The 25,248-nt window shown below is 39.9% G+C and overlaps 1 protein-coding gene across 2 annotated transcripts in view; it reads right to left on the bottom strand.

Annotated features, from left to right (window-relative positions):
- The window catches only part of prpf6 (PRP6 pre-mRNA processing factor 6 homolog (S. cerevisiae)), a 63,053-nt gene that overhangs the window by 28,340 nt on the left and 9,465 nt on the right, over positions 1-25,248 (bottom strand). The window contains exons 4-11 of one of the 2 annotated variants that reach the window (XM_068000505.1): positions 24,533-24,611; positions 23,967-24,143; positions 19,581-19,736; positions 19,280-19,374; positions 18,116-18,272; positions 16,384-16,546; positions 12,947-13,065; positions 12,579-12,797 (exon numbers count right to left, since the gene is read on the bottom strand). In XM_068000505.1, the coding sequence (XP_067856606.1) occupies positions 12,579-12,797; positions 12,947-13,065; positions 16,384-16,546; positions 18,116-18,272; positions 19,280-19,374; positions 19,581-19,736; positions 23,967-24,143; positions 24,533-24,611 (1,165 nt within the window). The remainder of the gene's footprint in view (positions 1-12,578; positions 12,798-12,946; positions 13,066-16,383; positions 16,547-18,115; positions 18,273-19,279; positions 19,375-19,580; positions 19,737-23,966; positions 24,144-24,532; positions 24,612-25,248) is intronic. The other variant, XM_068000506.1, reaches the window with a different exon arrangement.

Genomic DNA, 25,248 nt, shown 5'->3' with positions numbered 1-25,248 from the left:
GTCAGAGAATCTGGGCTACAATGGTGTAGCACTTCAATGAGCCAGCACCCATCAAACATGACTTCCCCACTTGAAGCATGGGATGGCAGAATCAGCCATTATATCTGCACCAATGTTTTCCACATTTAAGTGGGAAAACAAAATATGGCTAGAAAAAAAATGTAATCTTAACCACCAGCTTCCCTACTAAATAGGTGCAGATTTAGAAAATGTTTTAGAAAACCCTCTAATGACATGTTGTCGTCTATTATCAGCACTACAACTGGCTATAAAGAACATATACTTAAGTTTATATAATACCTTATCCTACCATAGGACAATCCTCTCATCCCAGGAATTAATCTAATGAACATTCGTTACACCCCCTCTAAGGCAAGTATATCCTTCCTTAGGTAAGGAGACCAAAACTGTACACAGTACTCCACGTGTGGTCTCACCAAAGCCCTGTACAATTGTAGCAAGACTTCCTTACTCTTGTACTCCAACCCCCTTGCAATAAAGGCCAACATATCATTAGCCTTCCCTATTGCTTGCTGTACATGCATGTTAACTTCCTGTTTTTCGTGTACAAGGACACCCAAATCCTTCTGAACACCAACATTTTTTAGTTTCTCACCATTTAAAAAATATTTTTCCTATTCTTCCTACCAAAGTGAATAACCCCACATTATACTTCATCTGCCACCTTCCCACCCACTCACCTAATCTGTCTATATTCCTTTGCAGACTATTTGGGTCCTCCTCACAGCTTACTTTCCCACCTAGCTTTGTATAGTCAACAAATTTGGATACATTACACTCGGTCCCTTCATCTAAGTCATTAATATAGATTGTAAATAGCCGAGGCCCCAGCACTAATCCTTGAGGCACCCCACTAGTAATAGCTTGCCAACCTGAAAATGACCTGTTTATTCCTACTCTGTTTTCTGTCCGATAACCAATCCTCTATCGATGCTAATATACTACCCCCAACCCCATGAGCCCTTATCTTGTGTATTACATTAGCAGACTAACACTGAACCTGTACATATGACACTCCAGTGTCCACCATTTATATACAGACAGTAACCCATTTATTTCAAATAGGTTGGTAAAGACAGAGGGTGAACTGCTAACAGAGTGAGGACTTTCAACCATGAATTTGATGAGTGTGGGAATTAGTTGCAGAGGTGGAAGGAGGTCCTAAGCGATTTAAACCAAGGGACTATAAACTAATCAACTTTTAAAGCTTAAATTAAAAAAGTACATGAAATAAAAAGGACTAAGTAATTGCTAATTAATTCAAAATCAAGCTAAATCCATTTACTAAATATAATATAAACTAAATAGTAAATAATCCATTTACTAAATGTAATAGATCTCGATTCTATTATTCCTAGAAATAAACTATTGATAAAATAAACAAAAACTAGAGATGGCAGTACAGGCTGTGTGACGGGAGTATAGTATGTGGGAGTTTGTGGACAGCGATACTGTCCTGGATTGCCACATCTGCAGTAAATGTCTCTGCTTGAGACACTCCAGCTCAGAGTCTTTGAGCTGGAGTGTGAGTTAGAGACACTCCAACACAAGGGAGGGAGAGGTAGAGAAGGAGGTCCTGCAGACACTGGTCCTATGCAACAGGTACGAGATACTTGATACCTGTGAGGATGAAGGCGGCTTCCGGGAGGATGTGCAAAATGCTAACCATGGCACAGTGGAGCACGAGGCAGTCCAAGGGATTTTGGGGGGGGGGGGGGGGAAGGATCAGTATAGAAAGGTTGTAGTCATGGGGATAGATAGCCTCCTCTGCAGTTGCGACTGAGTGTCCGGGGTGGGGGTGGGGGTTGCCTACCTGGTGCAAGGGTAAAGGACATCTCTGAGCAACTGGAGAGGAACTTGGAAAGGGAGGGGGAGAATCCAGTTGTCATGGTCCATGTTGGCACCAATGACATAAGAAGGAGGAGGTCCTGCTTAGGGAATAGCAGAAGCTAGGAACTAAATTGGAAAGCAGGAACTCAAGGTGGTAATCTCAGGTTTACTACTCATGCCACATGCTAATCATCATAGGGATAGACAGGTCAGAAAGGTGAAGGCATGGCTGAAAGAGTGGTGTAGAAGGAGGGGTTCCATTTCAAGGGGCACAGGCACCAGTACTGGGACAGGAAGGAGCTGTACCGCTGGGACGGGCTCCACCTGAACTGAAATGGGGCCAGAGTCCTAGTGGAAAGGATAAATAGGGCAGTGCATAAGGCTTTAAACTAGCAAGATGGGGGAAGGGATCTGATAGCAACAACAAAAGCTTAAAGATAAAAGAAACAGGTGATGAGTGTAAAGGCCAGACCAGAGTAAGGAATAAAGATAACAGTCAAGGAACAAATGCAGTTTTAAAAGTAGAAGTATAAAAGGACTTAAAAATAAAGTAAAAGGTACTACTGAACATGAATTAATCTGCCGGCACAGCAATGGACACAGTGTCCAAAATAAATTAGGGAGCTGAAGGCAATAATCCATAGCGTGGAACCAGTTGTAGTAGGAAGAACAAACATGGCAACCAAATATTGCAGGCTATAACATAATCAGAAAGTACAGGGAAGGGTGGGGGGTGGAGTGGATGTACTAATTCGAGATAACAATGGCAGTAGAAAAAAGGGACATAACTAACAGAAGGATAGAAACAGAATCTATATGGATTGAAATAAAAAATAAAAGGATTGATCACGCTAATAGGGGTATACTACAGACCACCTAGCAGTGGAAAGAAGGTGGAAGAGATATGTAAGTAAATGTGAAATGAGGACAGGGCATAGAATAATCATCATGGGAGACTTTAACTATTTCCAAATAAATTGGCGAGAAGAGGTAAGTAAAGAGGTACAGAGAATAGAGATTTTACAAGGTGTGCAGGACTCCTTTCTTACCCAGTATGTAAAAAAGCCCAACAGAGGAAGCACTGCTGGATCTAGCAATGAGAAATGAACCAGACCACACAAGGGAAGCAAGCATAGGGGAACATGTAGGCAATAGCAATCATAACATAATAAGGTTTAAGATAAAAATTGAGAAGGACATAAGTAATAAATTGGAAAAAAGCTGATTTTCAGGGATGAGAATAGAATTAGGGAAAATAAACTGGAAAAATTCAGTGAGAAACAAAGAAATAGAACAGCAGTGGGAAACATTTAAAACAGTGATCAATAGAGTGAGAAATATATCCCACCAAAAAGCAAGAAACTAGCCAGTAATGATACACCATGGATGAAGAAAGAAATAAGGGCAAAATTGAAACTAAAGAAAAAGGCATACAATGAGTACAGAGACAACGAAGGAGAGGATGACAAAAGAGAATACGAAAAGGTTAGGAAAGAAGTTAAAAAAAATTAGGAAGGCAAAGAGAAACTATGAAATTAAATCATCAAGGAATATAAAATGAAATGGGAAAGTATTCTACAGACACAAATAACAGAAGAAAATTCAGGATAGGGATAGGGCCATTAAGGGATACACATGATGAACTCACAGGTAATGACAGCAAAATGGCAGAAATATTAAATAATTACTTTGCCTCAGTATTTACCAGGGAGATAAACATGGTGGGAATGATATTAAAATAGATCAAATAAGATAACAACATTTAAGGTTATAAAAAGGGAGGGGGGCAGGAGATAACTGATAAACTAATCAAACTTAGAGAGGATATAAAACCCCTAGTCCAGATGGATTGCACCAGTGCATATTAAAAGAAGTTAGGGAAGAGATAGCAGAGGCACTATTATATATATATAAATTCATTAGAAAAGAGAATAGTGCCAGAGGACTGGTGGACAGCTAATGTGATTCCTATATTTAAAAAGGGATGATAGAACCAGTCCAGGGAACTATAGACCAATTAGTTTAACTTTGGTGGTAGAAAAGATAATGGAATCCTTACACAAAGATGTAATAGAAAAACATCTAGAAATGAAAAGTATAATATAGAATAGACAGCACAGATTTCAAAAGGGAAGGTTATGCTTGACCAACCTTATGGAATTTTTTGAAGTATTAGCAAAACAGGTAGGCAGGGGTAATGCAGTAGATGTATTACATTTGGATTTTCAAAAGGCCTTCGATAAGGTACCACATAGACTCGTGAGTAAGATCAGAGCATGTGGAATCAGGGGACAGGTAACAAAATGGATAGCAAGCTGGCTACAAAACAGAAAACAGAGTGTAGGGGATAAAGGTAGTTACTCAGACTGGCAAAAGGTGGGAAATGGTATTTCACAAGGATCAGTGCAGGGACCACTGTTGTTCAATTTACATAAATGATTTGAATTCAGGAATCAGAAGTACAATTTCAAAATTTGTGGAAGACACCAAATTGGGGGGTATGGTTAACACCGAGGAGGACTGCGACAAAATATAAGACATTAATAAACTCGCAGAATGGGCGTGTAATTGGCAAATGAATTTCAATTATAGATAAGTGTGAGGTATTACATTTTGGTAGGAAGAATAAGGGGGCCACATACTGCTTGGATAATAAGAGTCTAAATGGGGTAAAGGAGCAGAGGGATCTGGGATACAGATACACAAATCACTAAAAGTAGCGATGCAGGTTAATAAGGCCATAAAAAAAGCAAACCAAGCACTGGCGTTCATTTCTAGAGGGACAGAATTGAAAAGCAGAGAAGTTATGTTAAACGTAGAGTACTGTGAACAGTTCTGGTCTCCATATTATAAAAAGGATATAGAAGCACTGGAGAAGGTGTAAAAAAGATTTACTAGGACGATACCAGAACAGAGAGGTTATACCTATCAGGAAAGACTCAGCAGGCTGAGGGTCTTTTCTCTAGAAAAGAGAAGACTGAGGGGTGACTTGATAGAGGTCTTTAAAATTATGAAAGGGTAGACATGGATAACATGTTTTCACTTGCAGTGAACTAGGGGCCATAAATATAAGATAGTCACTAATAAATCCAAAAGGGAATTCAGAAGAAACTTCTTTACCCAGAGAGTGGTTAGAATGTGGAACTCACTACCACAAGGAGTAGTCGAGGCAACTAGCATAGATGGATTTAAGGGGAAGCTAGATCAACACATGAGGGAGAAAGGAATAGAAGGATATGCTGATAGGGTTAGATGAAGGAGGGAGGGAGGAGGCTCGTATGGAGCATAAACACTGGCATGGACCTGTTGGGCCGAATGGCCTGTTTCTGTGCTGTACATTATGTAATTCTATGTAAGGTTAACACTAAAGTAGCAGACAGAGGAATGTCATGCAAACACACTAAACTCTTTGTCTGTTAATATCAGCAACAGTAACTTCTAGATTACTACTTTGCACCTGTGATTCAGATTTTACACTATTATATTGGTATGTTTTTAGTATCAGTACTAGAGAACAATTGCACAAAAAACATTTATAAATTCAGATGGTACAAACTATTTTAAACTGGACATACTGATGACACGAAGTCAATTATGAGGTTTGGTAATAAACCTGATGATATTATGAAGATGACAAATCATAAAATTTACAATACAGTTGCGTGATTATAACACATTAATGAACTAGACATATAATTTTAAAAGCAACCCAAGGAATGTTGAATCATGGTGATGTGAAAAAAAAACTTGTAATGTTCAAAACATCCGAAGACTGCCATAACATCTGGAGGGAGTACACTGGTGAGTCAGACTCCAGGCAAACATTTTGCCAATGTGTCTTTGATCGACTGAAGCAGTGAGCCAAATATAAAATCATGCAAGTCAGTTCTGCACGCGATTGCCAGGGAGCGACAAGATTTAGATTTCTTTATTAAAAGAATGGTTAAATGAAAATTTACTAGCTTCAAATCACAGTTCAGGTCAATTCTGCCTAGCATTATAAAGTCATTTCGCAAGTTTGTAAATATGCAAATTGTTGAATGAGACACCTCAAAATCTACATTTGTAAATAGGACAACTGGACAGTTTCCAAAATACAACTTAAAAAACAAACTGCCTGAGAAGACAACCCAAGTTAGTTTATCTTCTTTTCACTTCTCACCACACTGGCACACTTCCTTTCTCAGCTAGGACGGCACAGTTTAGATCGTGGGCTTCTGAATAGCCGATCAACTCTGCTGGGTACAAATGGACTACCATACTTGTCTACACAGTAAAGCACTTTTGGGGTCACAATAAGGCGCTAAGAAGTGTGATTTTTTTCTTCTTTAAAATATTTCTTCATTTCAGAACTGGCCCTGTTAGTTACATATTCTCTAATGTGGACCACTCCATGACGAACATAAAGCATTCCCCTGTCAGCAACAAGCAGCCAAAAAAATCATTTAAACTTAATTAAGGCAATATGGTAATACTTAGTGATAAATGTCAGTGGCAAAGTTACAATCCACACATTTATCACTTTAAATGCAGAGTACGTACTCAAGCCTCCAGACAACGCACAGGAAAATAACACATTTTCCCTTTGCACAGGGAAAGCACACCCCTCCACCCCCACCACCATCTGCAAAGTCAAGTTCTCCAATTCAGTTGCAGTGAATTGTGTGCAGTTCAAAAGGATGGCATTCTTTGATTATAAATTAACCACAATTAACTATGAAACAGTGTGCGTGTGAGAGATTTGGCAGAATAATTGAACAATTGCAATGATTCTGTGTTTTTAACCTGAGTTTAGGTTTTGACAGAATACATGAAAATATTTAAAGCAACATAGGAATATTTTGGTAAAAAGCCAATTAGTTCCTACGAGTCCTGATATATATGGGACATTACAAAACTGTTTCCCAGTACAAACAGTCAGGAGACAATACAGGGCATTCCCAGTCAGGGCTTGGCTTGTTTGTGATAGTGTGAAGTTACTCACCCAATGCAGTAAAATAGATTCAGCAATATCAAAATATGCACTGAATATTAGTAGCAGACTAATTCACTAAAAAAGGCAAAAAAAAGTAATAAAAAAAGCAATAATTTTTGCAGTTTTTAAACATTGCTTTTTGCAAATTGGAGAAAACAATGTTCTAGCTCTAAAAGAGACAGTTAAATTAATTTGTTATTGTTGGGCAAAGAAAACAAAAACCACTATTGTTACTCCCAAAACAATTCCATTATCCTTCTGAGTACCACTATTATACAGCTGTGGAGTCTCACTCAACTGCAATCTGATGATACGGTACAGGCAGCAATAGACATGTTGAGCTCATCATGTTCCCACCTTTACCTGACCTAGAAAGAAGCAGCACTAACTAATTTAGGAAATAAATTGTCTAATAATTCCATAGAACCATAGAAAAGATACAGCACAGAAGGGGGCCAATTCGGCCCATCGTGTCCACGCCGGCTTGAAGAACAACCAGGTGCCCATTCTAATCCCACCTTCCAGCACCCAGTCTGTAGCCCTGCAGCTTACAGCACTTCAGGTGCAGGTCCAGGTACTTTTAAAAAAAAGTTGAGGGTCCCTGCCTCTACCACCAACTCGGGCAACGAATTCCATACACCCACCACCCTCTGGGTAAAAAAGTTTCTCACGTCCACTCTAATCCTTCCGCCAATCAGCTTAAATCTATGTCCTCTAGTTCTTGAACTTTCTGCTCGGGGAAACAGGTACTTCCTGTCCACTCTATCCGGGCCCCTCAATTTTATACCCCTCAATCAAGTCTCCCCTCAGCCTCCTCTGCTCCATGGAAAACAACCCCAACCTATCCAATCTCTCCTCGTAGCTGCAATTTTCAAACCTTGGCAACATTCTTGTAAGTCTTCTCTACACTCTCTCCAGAGCAATTACATCCTTCCTGTACTGTGTTGACCATAACTGTGCACAATACTCCAGGTAGTGGCCTTACCAGCGTTTTATACAGTTCCATCATTACATCCCTGCTTTTGTATTCTATATCTCGGCTAATAACGGACAGCATTCCTTATGCTTTCTTCACAACCCTATCTACCAGTACTGCCACCTTCAGGGACCTGTGCACGTGCACTCCAAGGACTCTCAGTTGCTCTACCCTTCTCAATATATTCCCGTTTACTGTGTATTCCCTTTTACTATTTGCCCTCCCTAAGTGCATTACCTCACACTTCTCCGGGTTGAACTCCATTTGCCACTTTTCTGCCCACTCCACCAACCCATTGATATCTTCTTGGAATCTACAGTTATCCTCTTCACTATCAACTACAAGGCCAATTTTTGTGTTGTCTGCAAATTTGCCAATCATGCCCCCTACATTCAAGTCCAAATCATTAATATATACCACAAACAGCAAGGGACCCAACAATGAGCCCTGTGGCACACCACTGGAAACAGATTTCCATTCGCAAAGGCATCCATTGACTTTTACCGTTTCCTGTTACTGAGCCAATTTTGGATCCATTTCGCCACATTTCCCTGTATCCCATGGGCTTTTACCTTTCTGACCAGTCTGCCATGTGGGACCTTGTCAAATGCCTTACTAAAATCCATGTAGACAACATCCACTGCACTACCCTCATCAATCCTCCTTGTCACTTCCTCAAAGAATTCAATCAGATTTGTACGGCATGACCTTCCCTGAACAAATCCATGCTGGTGAGTGTTTAAACTAGTATGGCAGGGGGGTGGGAACCAAAGGGCAGGTACAGATAGGACAAATTCAGACCAGGAAATGATTAAACCATGCCTTTCCAAGTGACAGTTTATCCTATCTCTCCGTATTGATTCTAATAGTTTGCCCACCACCGAGGTAAGACTGACCAGCCTATAATTGTTCGGCCTTTCCCGCGTACCCTTTTTAAACAATGGTACTATGTTTGCAGTCTTCCAGTCCTCCGGTGCCTCCCTTGTATTTAGTGAGGATTGGAAAATGATCCTCAGAGCATCCGCTATTTCCTCCCTGGCTTCCTTCAATAGCCTAGGAAACAATCCATCCGGCCCTGGTGACTTACCAACTTTCAAGGATTCCAGTCGCTCTAGCACTTCCCCTCTCGTTATGTTTACCGTATCAATATTTCACACCTCTCCTCTTTAACTACTACGTCTGGACCATCCCTTTCCTTTGTGAACACAGAGACAAAATATTCATTTAAAACCCTACCCACATCCTCTGCTTCTACACACAAGTTACCCTTATCATCCCTGATAGGCCCCACCTTTTCCTTAGCTATCCTCTTGTTCTTCATGTACTGATAAAACATCTTTGGGTTTTCTTTAATCTTACTAGCTAATATTTTTTCATGCCCTCTCTTTGCTTTCCTTATTTACGTCATCCCTGTACTTTCTATACTCCTCTAGGCTTTCTGTGACAGTCACAAGCTTTCTTTTTCTGCTTTATCTTGCCCTGTATACTTCTAGACAACCAGGGGGGCTCTAAATTTGGCAGTGCCTCCCTTTTTCTTTGAGGGGACATGTCTGCATTGTTCCTGTAGAATTTCACTTTTTAGTGCCTGCTGCTGATTTCTCAAGTAGACGTGTCCAGTCCACTTCTGCCAAATCACCTTAGTTCTGTAAAATTTGCCTTCCCTCAATTTAAAATGTTTACTCTTGATTTAACTCTGTCCTTTTCCATAATAATGCTAAAACTAACTGAATTGTGGTCACTATCCCCAATATGGTCACTCACTGTCACTTCGCCCACTTGCCCATCTTCATTTCCCAGGACTAAACCTAGAATTGCATCCCCTCTTCTTGGGCTTGTCACGTACTGGCTAAAAAAGTTCTCCTGGTCACCGATTGAAAATTTTGCGCTCTCTGTGCCCCTCACACTGTTTGAATCCCAGTTGATGTTAAGGTAGTTGAAGTCCCCTACTATTATTGCCCTCTTATTTTTGCACTCAGAAATTTGCCTACATATTTGTTCTTCTATCTCCCTTTCGCTAGTAGTGTGACTGCCCCTTTTTTATTTCTTAGCTCAACCCATATGGCCTTAATTGATGATCCATTTAGCATATCATCCCTTCTTACAACTGTAATTGATTCTTTAACCAATAATGCTACCCCCCCTCCTTTTTTATCACCCACTCTATCCTGCCTGAAAACTCTATCTAGGGACATTGAGTTGCCAATTATCCCCCTCTTTAAGCTAGGTTTCCGTTATAGCAATGATATCATGCTGCCATGTGTCTATCTGTACCCTTGGCTCATCTGCTTTGTTTGCAATACTCCTTGCATTGAAATATATACCCTTTAACCCTGTCAAATTCCTGTGCTGAACACTATTTAACCGTTGCTTCTTTTGCCTTTCTGAGTCACTAACTACTATCTCACTAGATACAGGGGAGGTACCGGAGGACTGCAAACGTAGTACCATTGTTTAAAAAGGGTACGCGGGAAAGGCCGAACAATTATAGGCTGGTCAGTCTTACCTCAGTGGTGGGCAAACTATTAGAATCAATACGGAGAGATAGGATAAACTGTCACTTGGAAAGGCATGGTTTAATCATTTCCTGGTCTGAATTTGTCCTATCTGTACCTGCCCTTTGGTTCCCACCCCCCTGCCATACTAGTTTAAACACTCACCAACAGAACTAGCAAATGCCCCGAGGATATTGGTCCCGGTTCTGCTTGGGTGCAACCCGCCCAGCTTCTCCAGGTCCCGCCTTTCCCGGAATCAGTCCCAATGCCTCAGGAATTTAAATCCTTCCCTCCTACACCACCATCTCTCAAGCCATGCATTCATCTGGTCTATTCTCCTATTGCTGCTCTCGCTAGCACGTGGCACTGGGAGCAATCCTGAGATTACTTCCTTAGGAGGTCCTGGTTTTTAATTTATTTCTAAACTCTATATTCTGCTTGCAGGACCTCATCCCTTTTTTTAAAACCAATGTCGTTGGCACCGTTATGGACCACGACCTCTGGCTGTTCATCCTCCCCCTTCAGAATGTCCTGCAGCCGCTCAGTGACGTCCTTGACCCTAGCACCAGGGAGGCAACATACCATCCTAGAGTCACGTCTGTTCCCCTTGCGATGGAATCCCCTATCACTATTGCTCTCCCATTCTTTTTCCTGCCTCCTGTGCAGCTGAGACACTCCTGGTGCCACGGTTTTGGCTCTTGCGGCATTCCCCTGATAAGCCATCTCCCCCAACAACATCCAAAGCGGAATATCTGTTTGAGAGGGAGATGGCCCCAGGGGACTCCTGTTCTACCCGCCCAGTCCTTTTACTCTGCCTGGCGATCACCCATTTCCTTTCTGCCTGCGTTATCTTTACCTGCAGTGTGGCCGCCTTACTGAGCATGCTATCCATGATAATCTCAGCATCGCGAATGATCCACAGTGAATCCACCCGCAGCTCCAGCTCCGAAATGTGGTTAGCCAATAGCTGCAGCTGGACACACATGGTCGCCAGGAACACCGGTAGTGTCCATGACTTCCCACATAGCACAGGAGGAGCATAGCACTGGTGCGAGCTCTGCTGCCATGACTTGCCTTAGATTAAGCACGTTAGTTACTCCCTTTAAGGAAATTCATGACCTATTGGGCAAGGACATACTCTTTCACCCCTGGGACCAAAGTTTGAATGTGATGAAACCTACACTTTCTCTAACAGCTATAAGTTCGCAATTTTCGGATAACAGATTCCATCGGGCGGGACACATTTCTAATGAACGAGCACACAGTATTTGAGCATGTACTTAGCCACGAGTTAGAGACAGGACTTTCAGTAAATTATTGCAATGCAAATTTAAAGGTCTTTTAAAAATTAATGTCAGTCAAACAATTTGAACTTCCATAGCACGCAATACATACAGAGGCATCTCAATGTGCTTTATAGGTCAGTGGATAGTATATGGACATGAAGCTTTGGGAAGGGGCGCAGAAGGAGGAATAAGGATGGAGGGACTAAAACACACAAGAACCTTAAGGAGGTTTTGGCAGGCAGGGAGATGGGAAGGCTAGCAAGGGGATGCTGACAGAGGAGAGTTTCAGCAGGTGGGGGCAAGGTAGCTCAAAGTGCAGCCACTGACAGCAGAGCGGGCAATAAGAAGGTGGTCAAACTTGGCCAGAGGGTGCATGCAACAACAGAGGACTTGGAGGTAGGGTGGGTAGAACTCTTGAAAGATTTCAAAGTGAGGGCCAGAATGTTAAAGTTGATACTCTGGGACACTGGAAGCCAGACAGTGGTAATGGGGGAAGAGTCTTACTGCAGGAGAGGACACAGGCCACAGTATTCTGGATGACTTGTCAAACTGAAGAACCCATCAAGGAAAGCATTGGAGAAATTGTGAGCAAAGACATTTCAATCAGAATGTAGGACTTAAAATAAGATCTCAAATATCTCATTTTAAAAATATTTCCTATGAAATTTGATGGTGTCTTTTGCTTCCCTTTTAGAAAAGCCTTGTACTTACTTGAGTTTCCCATGTGAAACACTGGAAAACATGTGAGAACTAATTAGCTCTTAAGTGTTATCTCCAACATCACACATTCAGCTTCCTAGCACCTGAAATGTTATGATCACCACTTGCCTTCGGCATGTTATGCTATACTATCATATAATAGTAGCAGACCATCAATTTTTAGTTCAGGTCTACTACACTGCAAGTATATCAGATTCACTTGACTTAACAGAATTCAACAGGTGATTCAACCCAAGTGAAAAGGACTGTCTGGTGCTCACTCTAACATGAGTAATTACCTGAATCCACTGTTCTCTATTAATTTCCACTCCATTAGCTCTAAGTGAAGTAATAGCTCTGTCAATGATTTTTTCGACCATCTGAGTATTTCCATTAGCTTCTTCTAGCTTTGCTGCAGTAATCCAAATATGCCTGTCTGTTGGAATGTTTTCTCTTGCTTTGTTAAGCACTTTCCGAGCATTTTCATAGGTCTCCAATCTTGCTAAAGCAAGCCAAAGCTACAGAAGAAAAAGATTTGAACTTCAGATTCACAATTCTACAAATTATATTTAAAAACTCTGTCTCCTTAATTGGGGACCCAATACAATATATACACAACATAAAAAAGAATCAGTGTTTTATAAAATCTCAACTCCTGTATACTTGCCTCAACACTTGTAGGGCAGCATTCAACAGCTCTACTGAGCATAATCCGTGCATCCTCAGGTTCCTCCAATTCAACTGCTGCTTTCCATAAACGCACAGAATTTGGCACATGCTCGAGGGCTGGTGAAAACAAAATGATTTTGTTTTACTGAGCAACATATCATACGTACACTAAATAGGTAAATAGAAAATACTGGTGCTGGAAATACACAGATCAGTCAGCATCTGTAAAGAGAAAGGACAAGTTTTTTTTATTTGTACTAAATGGCTGTAAACTATGTTGACCTTTTATTTTTTAAATTTTGTTTTGAATAATACAGGCTCAAAACATCCCATAACCCCCCCCCCAAAAAAAAAGTTCTTGCACAAGAATAAAATAACTAGTATGTTGTAAAATACTTGAAATTTCATTGCATTTTCAGGTCTACACTCAGATTCCCAGAGCAATGATTGACTCCAAAAGAAAACAAGTAAAACAGCATGCTTTCCTTGTGCAGTTAGACTGCAAGTTTTCTGGTTTGAATGTCTCAATCAGCAACAGCAGGAAAGGATTATTTGCAGTGAAAAGTAGAAACTTCAAAAGCTATTACTGACACTTGGATGGATTTATTATTGTAATATTAGTGTTTGTTTCACAATCATAAACCAACCAGCTCATGGAGATTGGAATTTCCACAGAACTACCAACAGTCCAAAAGGTCAATAAATATCAAACTATTGCACTGCAAGAAATCAATTGCATAATAAATCTAAATCTATTGTAGAGTTTAGTTTTATTTTATAACTATCAACAATTTTTTTTTAAAAATCACTTAATTAATTCTATGCCAAAAATTTAGAAAAAGTAAATGTACAAACAACTTAAGCATATTTTAAACTAAGTTTCAGGTGTCAAATCATAATTGCTCATTAGGACAATAAAAATGCTTCCGGTAATACAGCCAAACCAAACGTTATAAAGTGAAAGTAATTTTGAATCTTGTTTTTCATGTTTCTTCTAGTCTTTGAAGCAAAGTTGAACATACCACTGCCAACAGATAACGTTTTTAGTAATTAAATACTATCTTAACTATTAGAATGGAAGCTTACTTTTTTGTCTGATCAAATTTGCTAAAAAGCAGAGATACAACAGAAAGCAACAGTCAGCAATCATTTGCTGAGTACTTTAAATTAATAAAACCCACAAAACACAAGAAATGAGATAGGGATCAGTTTTCAGAAGCATTTCCTATCATGTTTGTATGTTATGTTTCATTTTAAAAATGCAATATACCATAAAAACATTGTGAACTATATATTGCAATAAGGAATTATCTCCCCTCCAAAAAAACAATTGAAAACAAAGATTCTCTATGTAAAGAGTGGCTGGGCTTTATCATTATTAATTAAAAACACTGATAAAGTTCCTTATCCATGATTGTGTCATCACAAAATGACAAACTGTGCACCATTTGACAGCAAAGAATGATGTTGGGGACAATGAAAATAACTGAATTCTGCAAGAAAGAATAATCACCAAAAAATTTCAAGCATCTCAACTGAAAAATGAAATTCTCCAGAATACAGCACACCTAGTACCCTATATGCTTCCAATTAGGAAGTAATTTAATGAATTCTCCAATAGCTCTATCTAGATATAGATTTGTTGTAAACATTGTTAAAGTCTGTTCTAGTTGGCTTTCAGAGCACATCACTGCTTTGTCCCACCCTTGTCAAGAGGGATACTGTGTCAAAAAAATTTAGACACACAATTCATGGGAGCAGAGGTTGGAGGTTGGGGGGGGGGGGGGGGGGGGGAGGGGAGGAGGAGGAGGAGGAGGAGAAGAAGAGAACGGGACACCCAGGAAAGATTGTTTTGCCCAACTCAGTGACTGACTATTTTCTAATTTTTTGTTCATTCAAGCTAAATTTAAATTTTCCATAGTGGTCTCTCAGTAAAATAGAAATTTAAAAACATCTATTAAGTTCGATGATACAAAAATTGGTAGGGTGGTAAATAGCGAGGAGGATAGCCTCAGTCTGCAGGACGATATAGATGGGTTGGTCAGATGGGTGGAACAGTGGCAAATGGAATTTAACCCGGAAAAGTGCGAGGTGATGCACTTTGGAGGGACTAACAAGGCAAGGGAATACACAATGAATGGGAGGACCCTAGGCAAGACAGAGGGTCAGAGGGATCTTGGTGTGCAAGTTCACAGATCCCTGAAGGCGGCGGAACAGGTAGATAAGGTGGTAAAGAAGGCATATGGGATACTTGCCTTTATTAGCCGAGGCATAGAATACAAGAGCAAGGAGGTTATGATGGAGCTGTATAAAACACTGTTTAGGCCACAGCTGGAGTACTGTGTGCAGTTCTGGTCGCCACACTACAGGAAGGATGTGATCGCTTTGGAGAGGGTGCAGAGGAGATTCACCAGGATGTTACCAGGGCTGGAGCGCTTCAGCTATGAAGAGAGACTGGGAAGATTGGGTTTGTTTTCCTTGGAGCAGAGGAGGCTGAGGGGAGACATGATTGAGGTGTACAAAATTATGAGGGGCACAGATAGGATGGATACTAAGGAGCTTTTTCCCTTCGTTGAGGGTTCTATAACAAGGGGACATAGATTCAAGGTAAAAGGCGGGAGGTTTAGAGGGGATTTGAGAAAGAACTTTTTCACCCAGAGGGTGGTTGGAGTCTGGAACTCACTGCCTGAAAGGGTTGTGGAGGCAGGAACCCTCACAACATTCAAGAAGCATTTGGATGAGCACTTGAAATGCCATAGCATACAAGGCTACGGACCAAATGCTGGAATATGGGATTAGAGTAGACAGGGCTGATGGCCGGCGCGGACACGATGGGCCGAAGGGCCTCTATCCGTGCTGTATAACTATGACTCTATGACTCAAATCTGTATACCAATCTCATTTGCAATGTGAAGTGGATCAATGTTGGCAGGAATGAGAGAAACCAATGAAAGTGGTTAAAACTTTACTAGAATTAGATACACATCATCCATAGTTTTGCAAGGCACAGAGGAGTTCAAATTCAACTTTGGCGGGGGCGCAAAACGGGCGGTAGTGGATCAGCCACCCGTTACACACCCCGCCTGATTTTTCTTTCCATTGACCTAGCGCACCAGTGCAAATTTTTCCAATTCCCATAACAAACATCCTTTTGACCTTCGACTGAATTTGGCTATTTAATGCCTATATGTGGACAGCTGTGTTCTGGGGACCTGCACCCATTAGGAAATGGGTTGAAACTGGCTAATTATTTTGCAAAGGACCCTTACAGCTAACAAAGAGGACACTTCCTACCTGTCTCTCTGGGTTGCTTAAATTAGATCTCAAAGACAAAGAACAACGTGCCACCAACTCCCTATTTGTTTTTTTAAATAAAAGCACAGGTGCATAAATCAAAAAAGGTACAAAACGTTCAACTGTAAACTTGGTGCTCACCTTTCCTCAAAACTCGTTTCTTGGCTCGAATATCTGTTTCCAATTCTGCAGCACGTATGTATATGCGAACAGACTGTGGCAGGTGTCTGACAGCATTTGCTACCACTGCTTTAGCTGTGTCACCAGGCTGAAGTCGAGCTGCTTCCAACCAAACATCTTCACTCTAGAAATACACAATGTAATCTACTGAAAAAAAATTCAGACTAACTTTGATTTACTTTTATGAACAAGTTTAAATTAATCTAAAGGCTATGATTGCCTTCACTGACAATTATAGCAATTTTCATAAGTCTCACTGACCATAATGGTGTATTAAGTTATTTCCATACATCTTTACAATAACAACTTGCATTTATATAGCACCTTTAACATAGAAAAATGCCCCAAGGTGCTTCACAGAAGGGTAATCAGAAAAGAAATTCAAAGCACTTACCCCCAAGCGGGCTAAAACAAGTCAATTTTTCATTATACACTTGTTTAATACCTACATAAGGAGTCCGAAGTCACTCCTTTAACTTTCTGATTAGTAGAGTATATTATTTTATTTCAGGTGCGTCCTATATTTAACTAGTTTAAATTAGCCCCGTGCATTTTATAATCCCCTCTATGGGAAGGACATCCAACTTCCCCACCCCCTCAACTAGGCACAATTTATACACTTTAGCTCTTTGTTCACAAATACCTGGGAGCCCGGAGTGGCAGTGGCTAATGTGGTCTTGGGTAATGATAGGCAGCAATTGCCATCCATTCTGTTCAGTGGATATCAGTGCAATGAATGGGTGCTGTAACCACCCATTTCTTGGAGATAATTTTCAGAACCAAAAATCATCTACTTGTGTGCAGCAGAAATCCTGAGGCAACTCTTCTATCCAATTTTCTGGGCCTATGAAGTGAGAGCAACAGTGAAGAGTCATTTCCATCTCGCATGTTTGTTCCTTTGACTCTAGTGCATCCCACTTCCTCCAATTCATAGTCAGTGGCAGAGCTTTTAGCCATCATGGCCCCGTGCTCTGGAATTTTCTTCCTAACCCCCTGCACCATGCTAAATCTCTCCCCAGCTTCAAAACCTACCTCTTCAACAAAGCCATTCATGACCTCTAAGCTTTTCCTAACTCTTACGCAGTTTATTTCTCTTCCCTTTTGTGAGCCACCTTATGCTTGTTTAGCTATGTTAAAGGTGCTGCATAAGTGCAAGTTATGGTGACTGATGAAATCAGCACTACTAGCATTACGCTGGCTCTGATTGTGTCAGATCGCTGCAAGGAAGAAGGGGAAATAAATTGCACGGGTTCCAGCAAAAACCTAGAGAAAAGCAAACCACAGACAGCACATAGTCTCATTGACAGTTTTTTCCTCCTTAATCCAGGATGCCAGTAGCATTGAAGGTGGCATGGGAATCCCACAATTAGCAAGAGCACTAGTGAAGGGAGTAAAAATAGAGAAACCAGGAAACACATCTTCAGCTGAGCTTCTGTCACTGAACAAGGTTTGGTGAATAAATGAAATTAGTGGATATACCAAATTACAGAACGATATTGCAACTTCTTGACACAATCATGGATTAAACCATCAAAGTTTATCAAAAGATTTATGCATACATTCACTATATACACAATGAAATACAGACCATCACATCAAAACAAAATGGAACAAAGTCCGTATCAAATAAAATATCCAACAGTAAAAAGCATATTCAGTGCACAATACCAAGCCACCTGAAAACACTCATTACCTTTGGGCACATCTCTGTTCCTTTCATAATTAGATTCCTGGCCACCTGCAGTTTGCCCGTTACTTCCTCAAGCCTTGCAGATGCAATCCATGCTGGAGGATGATGAGGGTTGGTCTCACGTACTGACTTAAGTAGTAATCTGGCTTTTTTAATGTCACTGTTACAAGAAGATAGTGTTTAACTGTAAACAGATATTTTTGTACATCCTTAAACACTATTTGACAGCAGCACAATTAAAAGGAAATCATGAAAAATTTGCACCTCTGGCTAGTGTATAAAAATGACACTTTCAGTTTTCATCATTCATCTATAAAGGTAGTGCAAAAAATTTCAAGAGTAACTAAGACACTACTAATTTTGATGAAGCAAAAGTCGTTCCTCAGAAATTGCTCCATGTCAATGTGCTGAATCTCCTAATTAGCCATGCCAGACAGTGTAATAATGCTAGCATCAGGCATGTGCTAAAGAGGTGTTTCAACCCTCATTACTAAAAGCCTTTACCTGCAAATATAGTTGTGAGATACTCCTATTACTAATATTTCTATTTTCTTCTCAGAAAGTGCTTAACCGGAATATCTTCTGTTGTGTTCTTTAATTTTGACCTTAATTCCCAAGTGTTTTTTATTCAGGTGGGTGGGGCAGATAAAGAATTACACCAGTAGGTGTTCAGAGCAAGCCAAGGCTTTTGTTCTGTTGCTTTAGATATGGGAAAGGAATAGAGCAGCATTACAAAGGAAAAGTCACAATGGCAAGAGCTTCAGGTCTCAAATCACAATGGGTTGCAATTGGATTTCTCATGGCGGTCAAAAGACACAAGGTCCCCATGAAGGTAAAAAATATTTTTATCTTTCAACACTGAAATCTTTTGTTACTGTCATTTCAGTTTTCCTTCTTCTAAACCAGAAATTTTCTTTTACACATCACAGAGTGCAGGTAATAAATCAAATCAACAAAATGTCAATGTTTATTGTACAGTAGTGAATGGTTACTTTGAATGCTGAAATATTAAACAAAAAACATTATCGTTCAGTATAAAAGTATAGCATCTCAAGTAAACTATTTGAATTCTTGCATATCCCCACACTACATATGTAGCTAGCTGCCACAAGTGTAATTTCTTTACGTTTCAACAAATTTTTTCAACTCCAATTACTAAACACTTACTTAATATCTCCACCGTGTGTTGGAATCATAGAGTTCAAGTCAGTCAAATAGCCTTTAGGGTCAACAACAGTTTGTCCACTGACAGAATCAGATACCTCAAAGAAAGAGAACAATTACATTTGAGTTGTCTAGTGCAGAAGTAAGAAAAAAATATATACATTTCAGACTCCACATTACCATTCAATAATCCAGGTAAATTCTTTGTATTAAATTATTCTTCCGAGGAAGTGTCAGTGTGTCCTGCTTTACATTTTGTATATAATAGTTGGTCACTCCATTAGCCATATTGCCGTTCACCTACTTGGCTCAGTCTCATGTCCATCAGGGTGTTTCGGGCTTGACCAATTTTCCTCATGTCCAACTCTCCTGATCCAGGTGTCATAAGACCAGGTGTCATTCCACCTGGGTAAGGTGTATTCAAACCACCAGGGTATGGCGATGCCAAGCCAGGAAACTGCTACAATTAAAGCATTAAGCACATATCAAACTCTGTACATGGTTACATGAAACATAATACATAACTAATAGGGCAAAACTAATCCTTTCTGTACAAATCATGCCAAAATTATTTCTACTGAACACAGAAATTAAAGAGTGAAATTACATTTACTATATAGTATCCCATTCCATAGCATCTGATTTAGTTTCAATTAAATTCAATTATTTTTAACTGAAAGTCAGAAACAGACGAAGTTCAGCAACTTACTGACAAGACTGTCCAATTAATACTAAATCATTAGTGGAGATAAAATGATTTTAATTATAGGGCAATATTGCTTATTTGAACATTGCACATCTTATTTGCTCAGTTAAGGAACTAGCTTACATTTATATGGTGCTTTATCACATCCTTGAGACGTCAAAGCACTTAACAAGCAATTAATTACTTTTGAACTACTGCTGTAATGTAGGTAAATGTGGCAGCCAGCTGTGCACAGCAATGTCCCACGAACAAGTGATGCCGGTTGAAGAAAGAACGTTGGCCAGAACACTGGGAGAACTCTGCTCTTTTTCGGATAATGCCATGAATCTACCAGAATAGGCCAGCATGGTCTTAGTTTAACGTCACATCCAAAACACAGCATCTCCAAAAATGCAGCACTCCCTCAGTACTATACTGAAATATCAGCCTTGATTAAGTGTTTTAAGTCCTGGTGTGGCCTTGAACCCATGGATGCCTGACTCAGAGGCAAGAGTATTACCAATTAAGCCAAACTGACAGTTATCTAAATGTCTCAAACATTATACAGGTAAAGTTTACACATTTTTGATTTTACTCACATCTGTTATTGTTGACAAGTTGACAGTGCTAACCAAAAAAAATGCTGCATATTCTCCAAAGGAAACCAGCCACTAGCAGATGTTAGCAGATGAACTATAAGTATTTGTACAACATTTATATGCCTGAATGGACCTGTCCAGCATGGTGTAGATGATCAATAGTGCATCTTTGTTGTAAATGACATGTTGCTGTAAGTTCCATTGATGATTATACAACTAATGCCCAAATGCCAAAGATGCTAAAACTTACACTGCCATCCGGTGGTTAAAGTAAAATTACACAAAAAAACACGTAATTGTTGGATTGCTGTACCTAGAAGCCCATTCAAGTAAACTCTAATAGACTTAAATTTATTTTATTTACACTTAATACATGAATTTTTAAAAATTCATTCTCAGGATGTGGACGTCGCTGGCAGTTATTGCCCATTCCTAGTTGCTCAAGAAGGTGGTGATGGGTGAACCACTGCAGTCCATGCGGTGAAGGTGCATTGTGCAATCAGGAAACAAAAAAAAACTAAAAACTACCAATATACGAATAAACTGATAAACTAGCTTGGCTCAATTGGTAGCACTCTCATCTCACTCAGGTGGTCAAGACCCATTCTCAGGCTTGAGGACATAATCTAGATTGACATTCAGGTGCATTAGTGAGGGACTCCCACATTGGCAGGGATGCCAGGCTTTAGGCAAGATATTAAACCGGTCACCATCATCATATTCTTATTGTTCAAGCGGACATTAAAGATCCAACATCACTATTCAAAGATGGCTAGGATGTTCTCTGGTGTCCTGATCAACATTCCTCACTCAAGAAACACCACCGAAACAGAGTAAGTGTGTGTTGGGGGGTGGAAAATCAGTGCAGCAACCACTTTTCGGGCACAAAACATAAGCCTCCAATATGGCATGCAGAAAGCGCAAGCTCATGAGCCGAAAGCGTGCCAACTGCCTTATTGGTAAAGGCCAAAAAAAAAAATCACAGCTGTGCCAAATTCAAATAAGGGGCCTAACACACGTTGAAGCCCCACCATAACATTGGTTTGCACTCCGGAAAATCAGGCCTACATGCAACTTAACAGGCATCGCAACCAACAAGGTACGTTTAAAAAAAATACTTACATGAATGTGGAGATGGGAGGAGCAGAATTGCTCATCCCGACCCCATATTTAAAGAAGACAGGCCGCCGTCACTCCTGTCGGACACCAACCCACCCCATGGCCACTGCTACCTCCCGACCCAGTCGCCCCCCTTCCTCACTTACCCGAGGGCCTCTGCTAACGCCGTAGCGGCCTGATCCTTATACACACTTCGCCTGGCGTGCTGCCTCAACCTTTACAGTCGCTAGCTTCATGGAAATGAGACCGAAGCCCAATATTGGAGGCACCTCGAGCCTCACCATTCAGGCGCCCAAAAATGGGTGCACCCTATTTTCTGGACCGTACGTTGCTGTTTAAGTGTCTTTATAAAAGAGGGACTTATGCTGAAGAAAATAAAAAGCCTATCAACATCACTGTTGAGAATTATATAGCATCTTTAATGCAAAATGTATATTATTTTTGCTATTTCGTCTCCCACGCCAAAAACACAATATATTCAGTATTCGCTGCAAACCATTCATTAGCTTGTGCAATCTCTTTAAAAAGGAGTGAGGGAAGTAATAATGTACTTTTTTCTTTTTTTAAAAAAAGTGAATACTCAAGCATCAATAGTATATATGGTCCCATGCTAGGGTCTGTGCAGTTCACGAGGATTTTTGTCCAAGGCAACTTAGGGAAGCGCATACATTCATAACACATTTCCCAACCATAAGTCCATAGTTATCTGAAAGTAAATTTCATTTAAGTAATTTATCTCACTGCACTGTGCTGAGTATTACTTAATTAAGATGAATGTTTTTCAGCTAATGCTTTAATCATCTAAAGACGAGTCATCTTTTTTGTTGCTGTGGCCTCACAGTATAAGCATCACAGCATGAAACCAAAAGAGTAAATTGTCATACGGATGAATTCTATACCATTCAACTATATTGGAAAATTATTAGAGATTGTAGTGTTGTAGTTTTGTACAATGACCAAACACAAAAAACACAAGAAAATTGCAGTTCTGGGCCACCTTAACAGATGGGGAAAGCGATTCAAATCACCTTAGCTCATCCATTCAGCAAGAACCTAAAGGGCCTCTCCATCACAGCATCCAAATATTTCTTCAATTATTCCAGGGTTTATCATCATCGCTACCCATCCCAGAAACCCAATCCATGTGTTGATCAATTTGTGTGAAAAATTTCATGACATCTGTACTATGGTTATGTTTTACTAGTTTGAATCAGTGTCCCTTATGCTACTGTTACAGTTCACTTTGCAGTGTTCCAGATTTGCCTTTTTTACACCATTTGCTATCTTATTTAACTCTAAATTCACCTCGTTTCAAGACTGAAAAGCTCAAGATTTCCCCAATCTTTCATCGTAATTCAAACTTCTGACACTAGGGCTCAGTCTCATCGCCCTTCTATGAACTGCCTCAATGTCTTCCTGTCTCTCAGTGAGCAGAACTGGGTCTCAGCAACCAGCACCAAATAAAAATATTGAATATAGACTATGTTACATACCAACCAGCCAAAACACAATGTGCTACTTTGTTGGGAGGGGATAAATACAGGGAGGTGGGGGGAGGGAAAGAAGAGAAGAGAAAGGAATCCTAACATTGAATTTTTCTTTGTTTCCAAGCAGCATATAGTAATTTTTTTAATTTTGTATTCATAACCTAATTTACATCCAATGCACAATCAGCTTGGCTGAGCAGTAGCACTCTCAGAAGGTTGTGAGTTCAAACCCTACCATCGAGGCTGATACTTCAGTTCAGTACTGATGGAACACGTCATCATTGGAGTTGTCTTTCGGATGAGATGTTAAACCAAGGCCTGTCTGTTCAAGTAGACACAAAATATTCCATGGCACTATCCAAAGAGGAACAGTGTCCTGTCCAACGTTTATTCTTCAACCAAAACAGACCATCAGGTCACTTTATCGTGGTTTATGGGATCATATGTAGCAAACGCGCCAGCCAATTTGCACATAAGTGACTACACTTTGAAAGTAACTGATTTAAAGTGCTTTACGGCCAGACATCCAATGCACATGTACAGCACCAATCCCATGTTCACTCAAGCACTATTATAAAACAGTCCATCCGTTGACATATTTCAATGAGGGAATCTGCTAATAGGTAGTTTTATATGGCTTCATAGTCATTTGTCATAACATCTGCAGGACCACATTATTTTAACCATTAATGAGGTAACAATCCCAGCAAATAAATTAACTTTTTTTAAAAAAAATGATTCAGCTTTGAATATCCTAGTGCAATTGAATATTTCAGTGATAGTTATACAGTAATACTGACCGTTTGTCTGGGATCCACAGATGTGTGTTGTTCTCCAGTTTGCAAATGTTTGGCAAAGAAACTATCTGGTACAGGCGTCAGTTTCTCATAGCGAGGATTTCGCTGACGTTTGTTACGAGCATCCCCAACTTCAGGAATACTCAACCATTCTTCTTCTGTAACTTCTGAAAGTTTTCTCTGAAGACACATTTTTTTAAAAATGGTTACTTAAAAATTTGAAAAATTCGTACAAGTTAATATAATTTACTTACAAATCAGGAGATAACAGCGCATTTGGGCCCAAACACATTATGTTGCAAACTGATGGGGAACTGGTCCTAACTTACTATACTTCATCTGGGCTCCCAATTTCAGTCCTGCCACCACAGTGAGGGACCAAATGGAGGTAAAATACATTCTCACATATGTGAAGGAGTGTCCATCTGGGCCATTATTGTGCAGCTCTTGGCTACTGAACTGAGTCTCTCAGCTAGAATGATGCATTGCACAGGGAATTCAATGAAGGGGTAAAAGAAGAAAAGACCATAAAGAGATGGAGTTTTATGCTGAAAGACAAAAAAAATTACCTTCAGATCAGAAAATTGTTGCTGGATTTTTGGACGTTCCATACGGTACTTCTCAATTTCCTCTTTTTCACGCTGTTCCCTGTTTAAAGAGGAAGTAATTTTAAATTCACACACACAAAGATTTGTTATAAACAAATTTCCAATAACTACTTCCCAAGAAACATAGTACAAAGAGAATTAATCCAAAACTTGGTCCTTGAAATCAAACCTTATTTGAAACTCACATTGCATTTGATAGCAAACTTTTTATATAACTACAACAAAACAATTTGCACTTATATAGCACCTTTAACGTAGTGAAATGTCCCACGGTTCTTCACAGGAGCATCAAACAAAATTTGACTAACCGAATACATCCAAAGTTAATAGTAAGGATAGATGTACCATAAATTTGATGCAGATACGTAGAACGACTCAGAGCAATGGTATTGTAATCTTTCTTGCCAATTTGGTCCTCCCAATGCTGAAAACACACCATCTGTTCATCTACTGACCAATTCTGTCGGTGTCTATCTGCAGGGATTTTGTCAATGCTAATCTTTTGTAAGGAAAGTTAACCACACTAACCGTGATGCTGCCATTAGCAAAGAGAACATTGCCACTTACAATTAACACTTACTTGTAAAGTAAATTTGCCTCATCAGTGACCAAGTGAATGTTAATGTGACAATAAGATAATGAGCAATATATCATGAACTAATACTTTATTCTTTGTG

This window comes from Heptranchias perlo, chromosome 19 (assembly GCF_035084215.1).
Source record: "Heptranchias perlo isolate sHepPer1 chromosome 19, sHepPer1.hap1, whole genome shotgun sequence".
Lineage (NCBI taxonomy): Eukaryota > Metazoa > Chordata > Chondrichthyes > Hexanchiformes > Hexanchidae > Heptranchias > Heptranchias perlo.
Note: the sequence above shows the minus strand (reverse complement) of the source record. Positions and strands in the feature narration are given on the sequence as shown.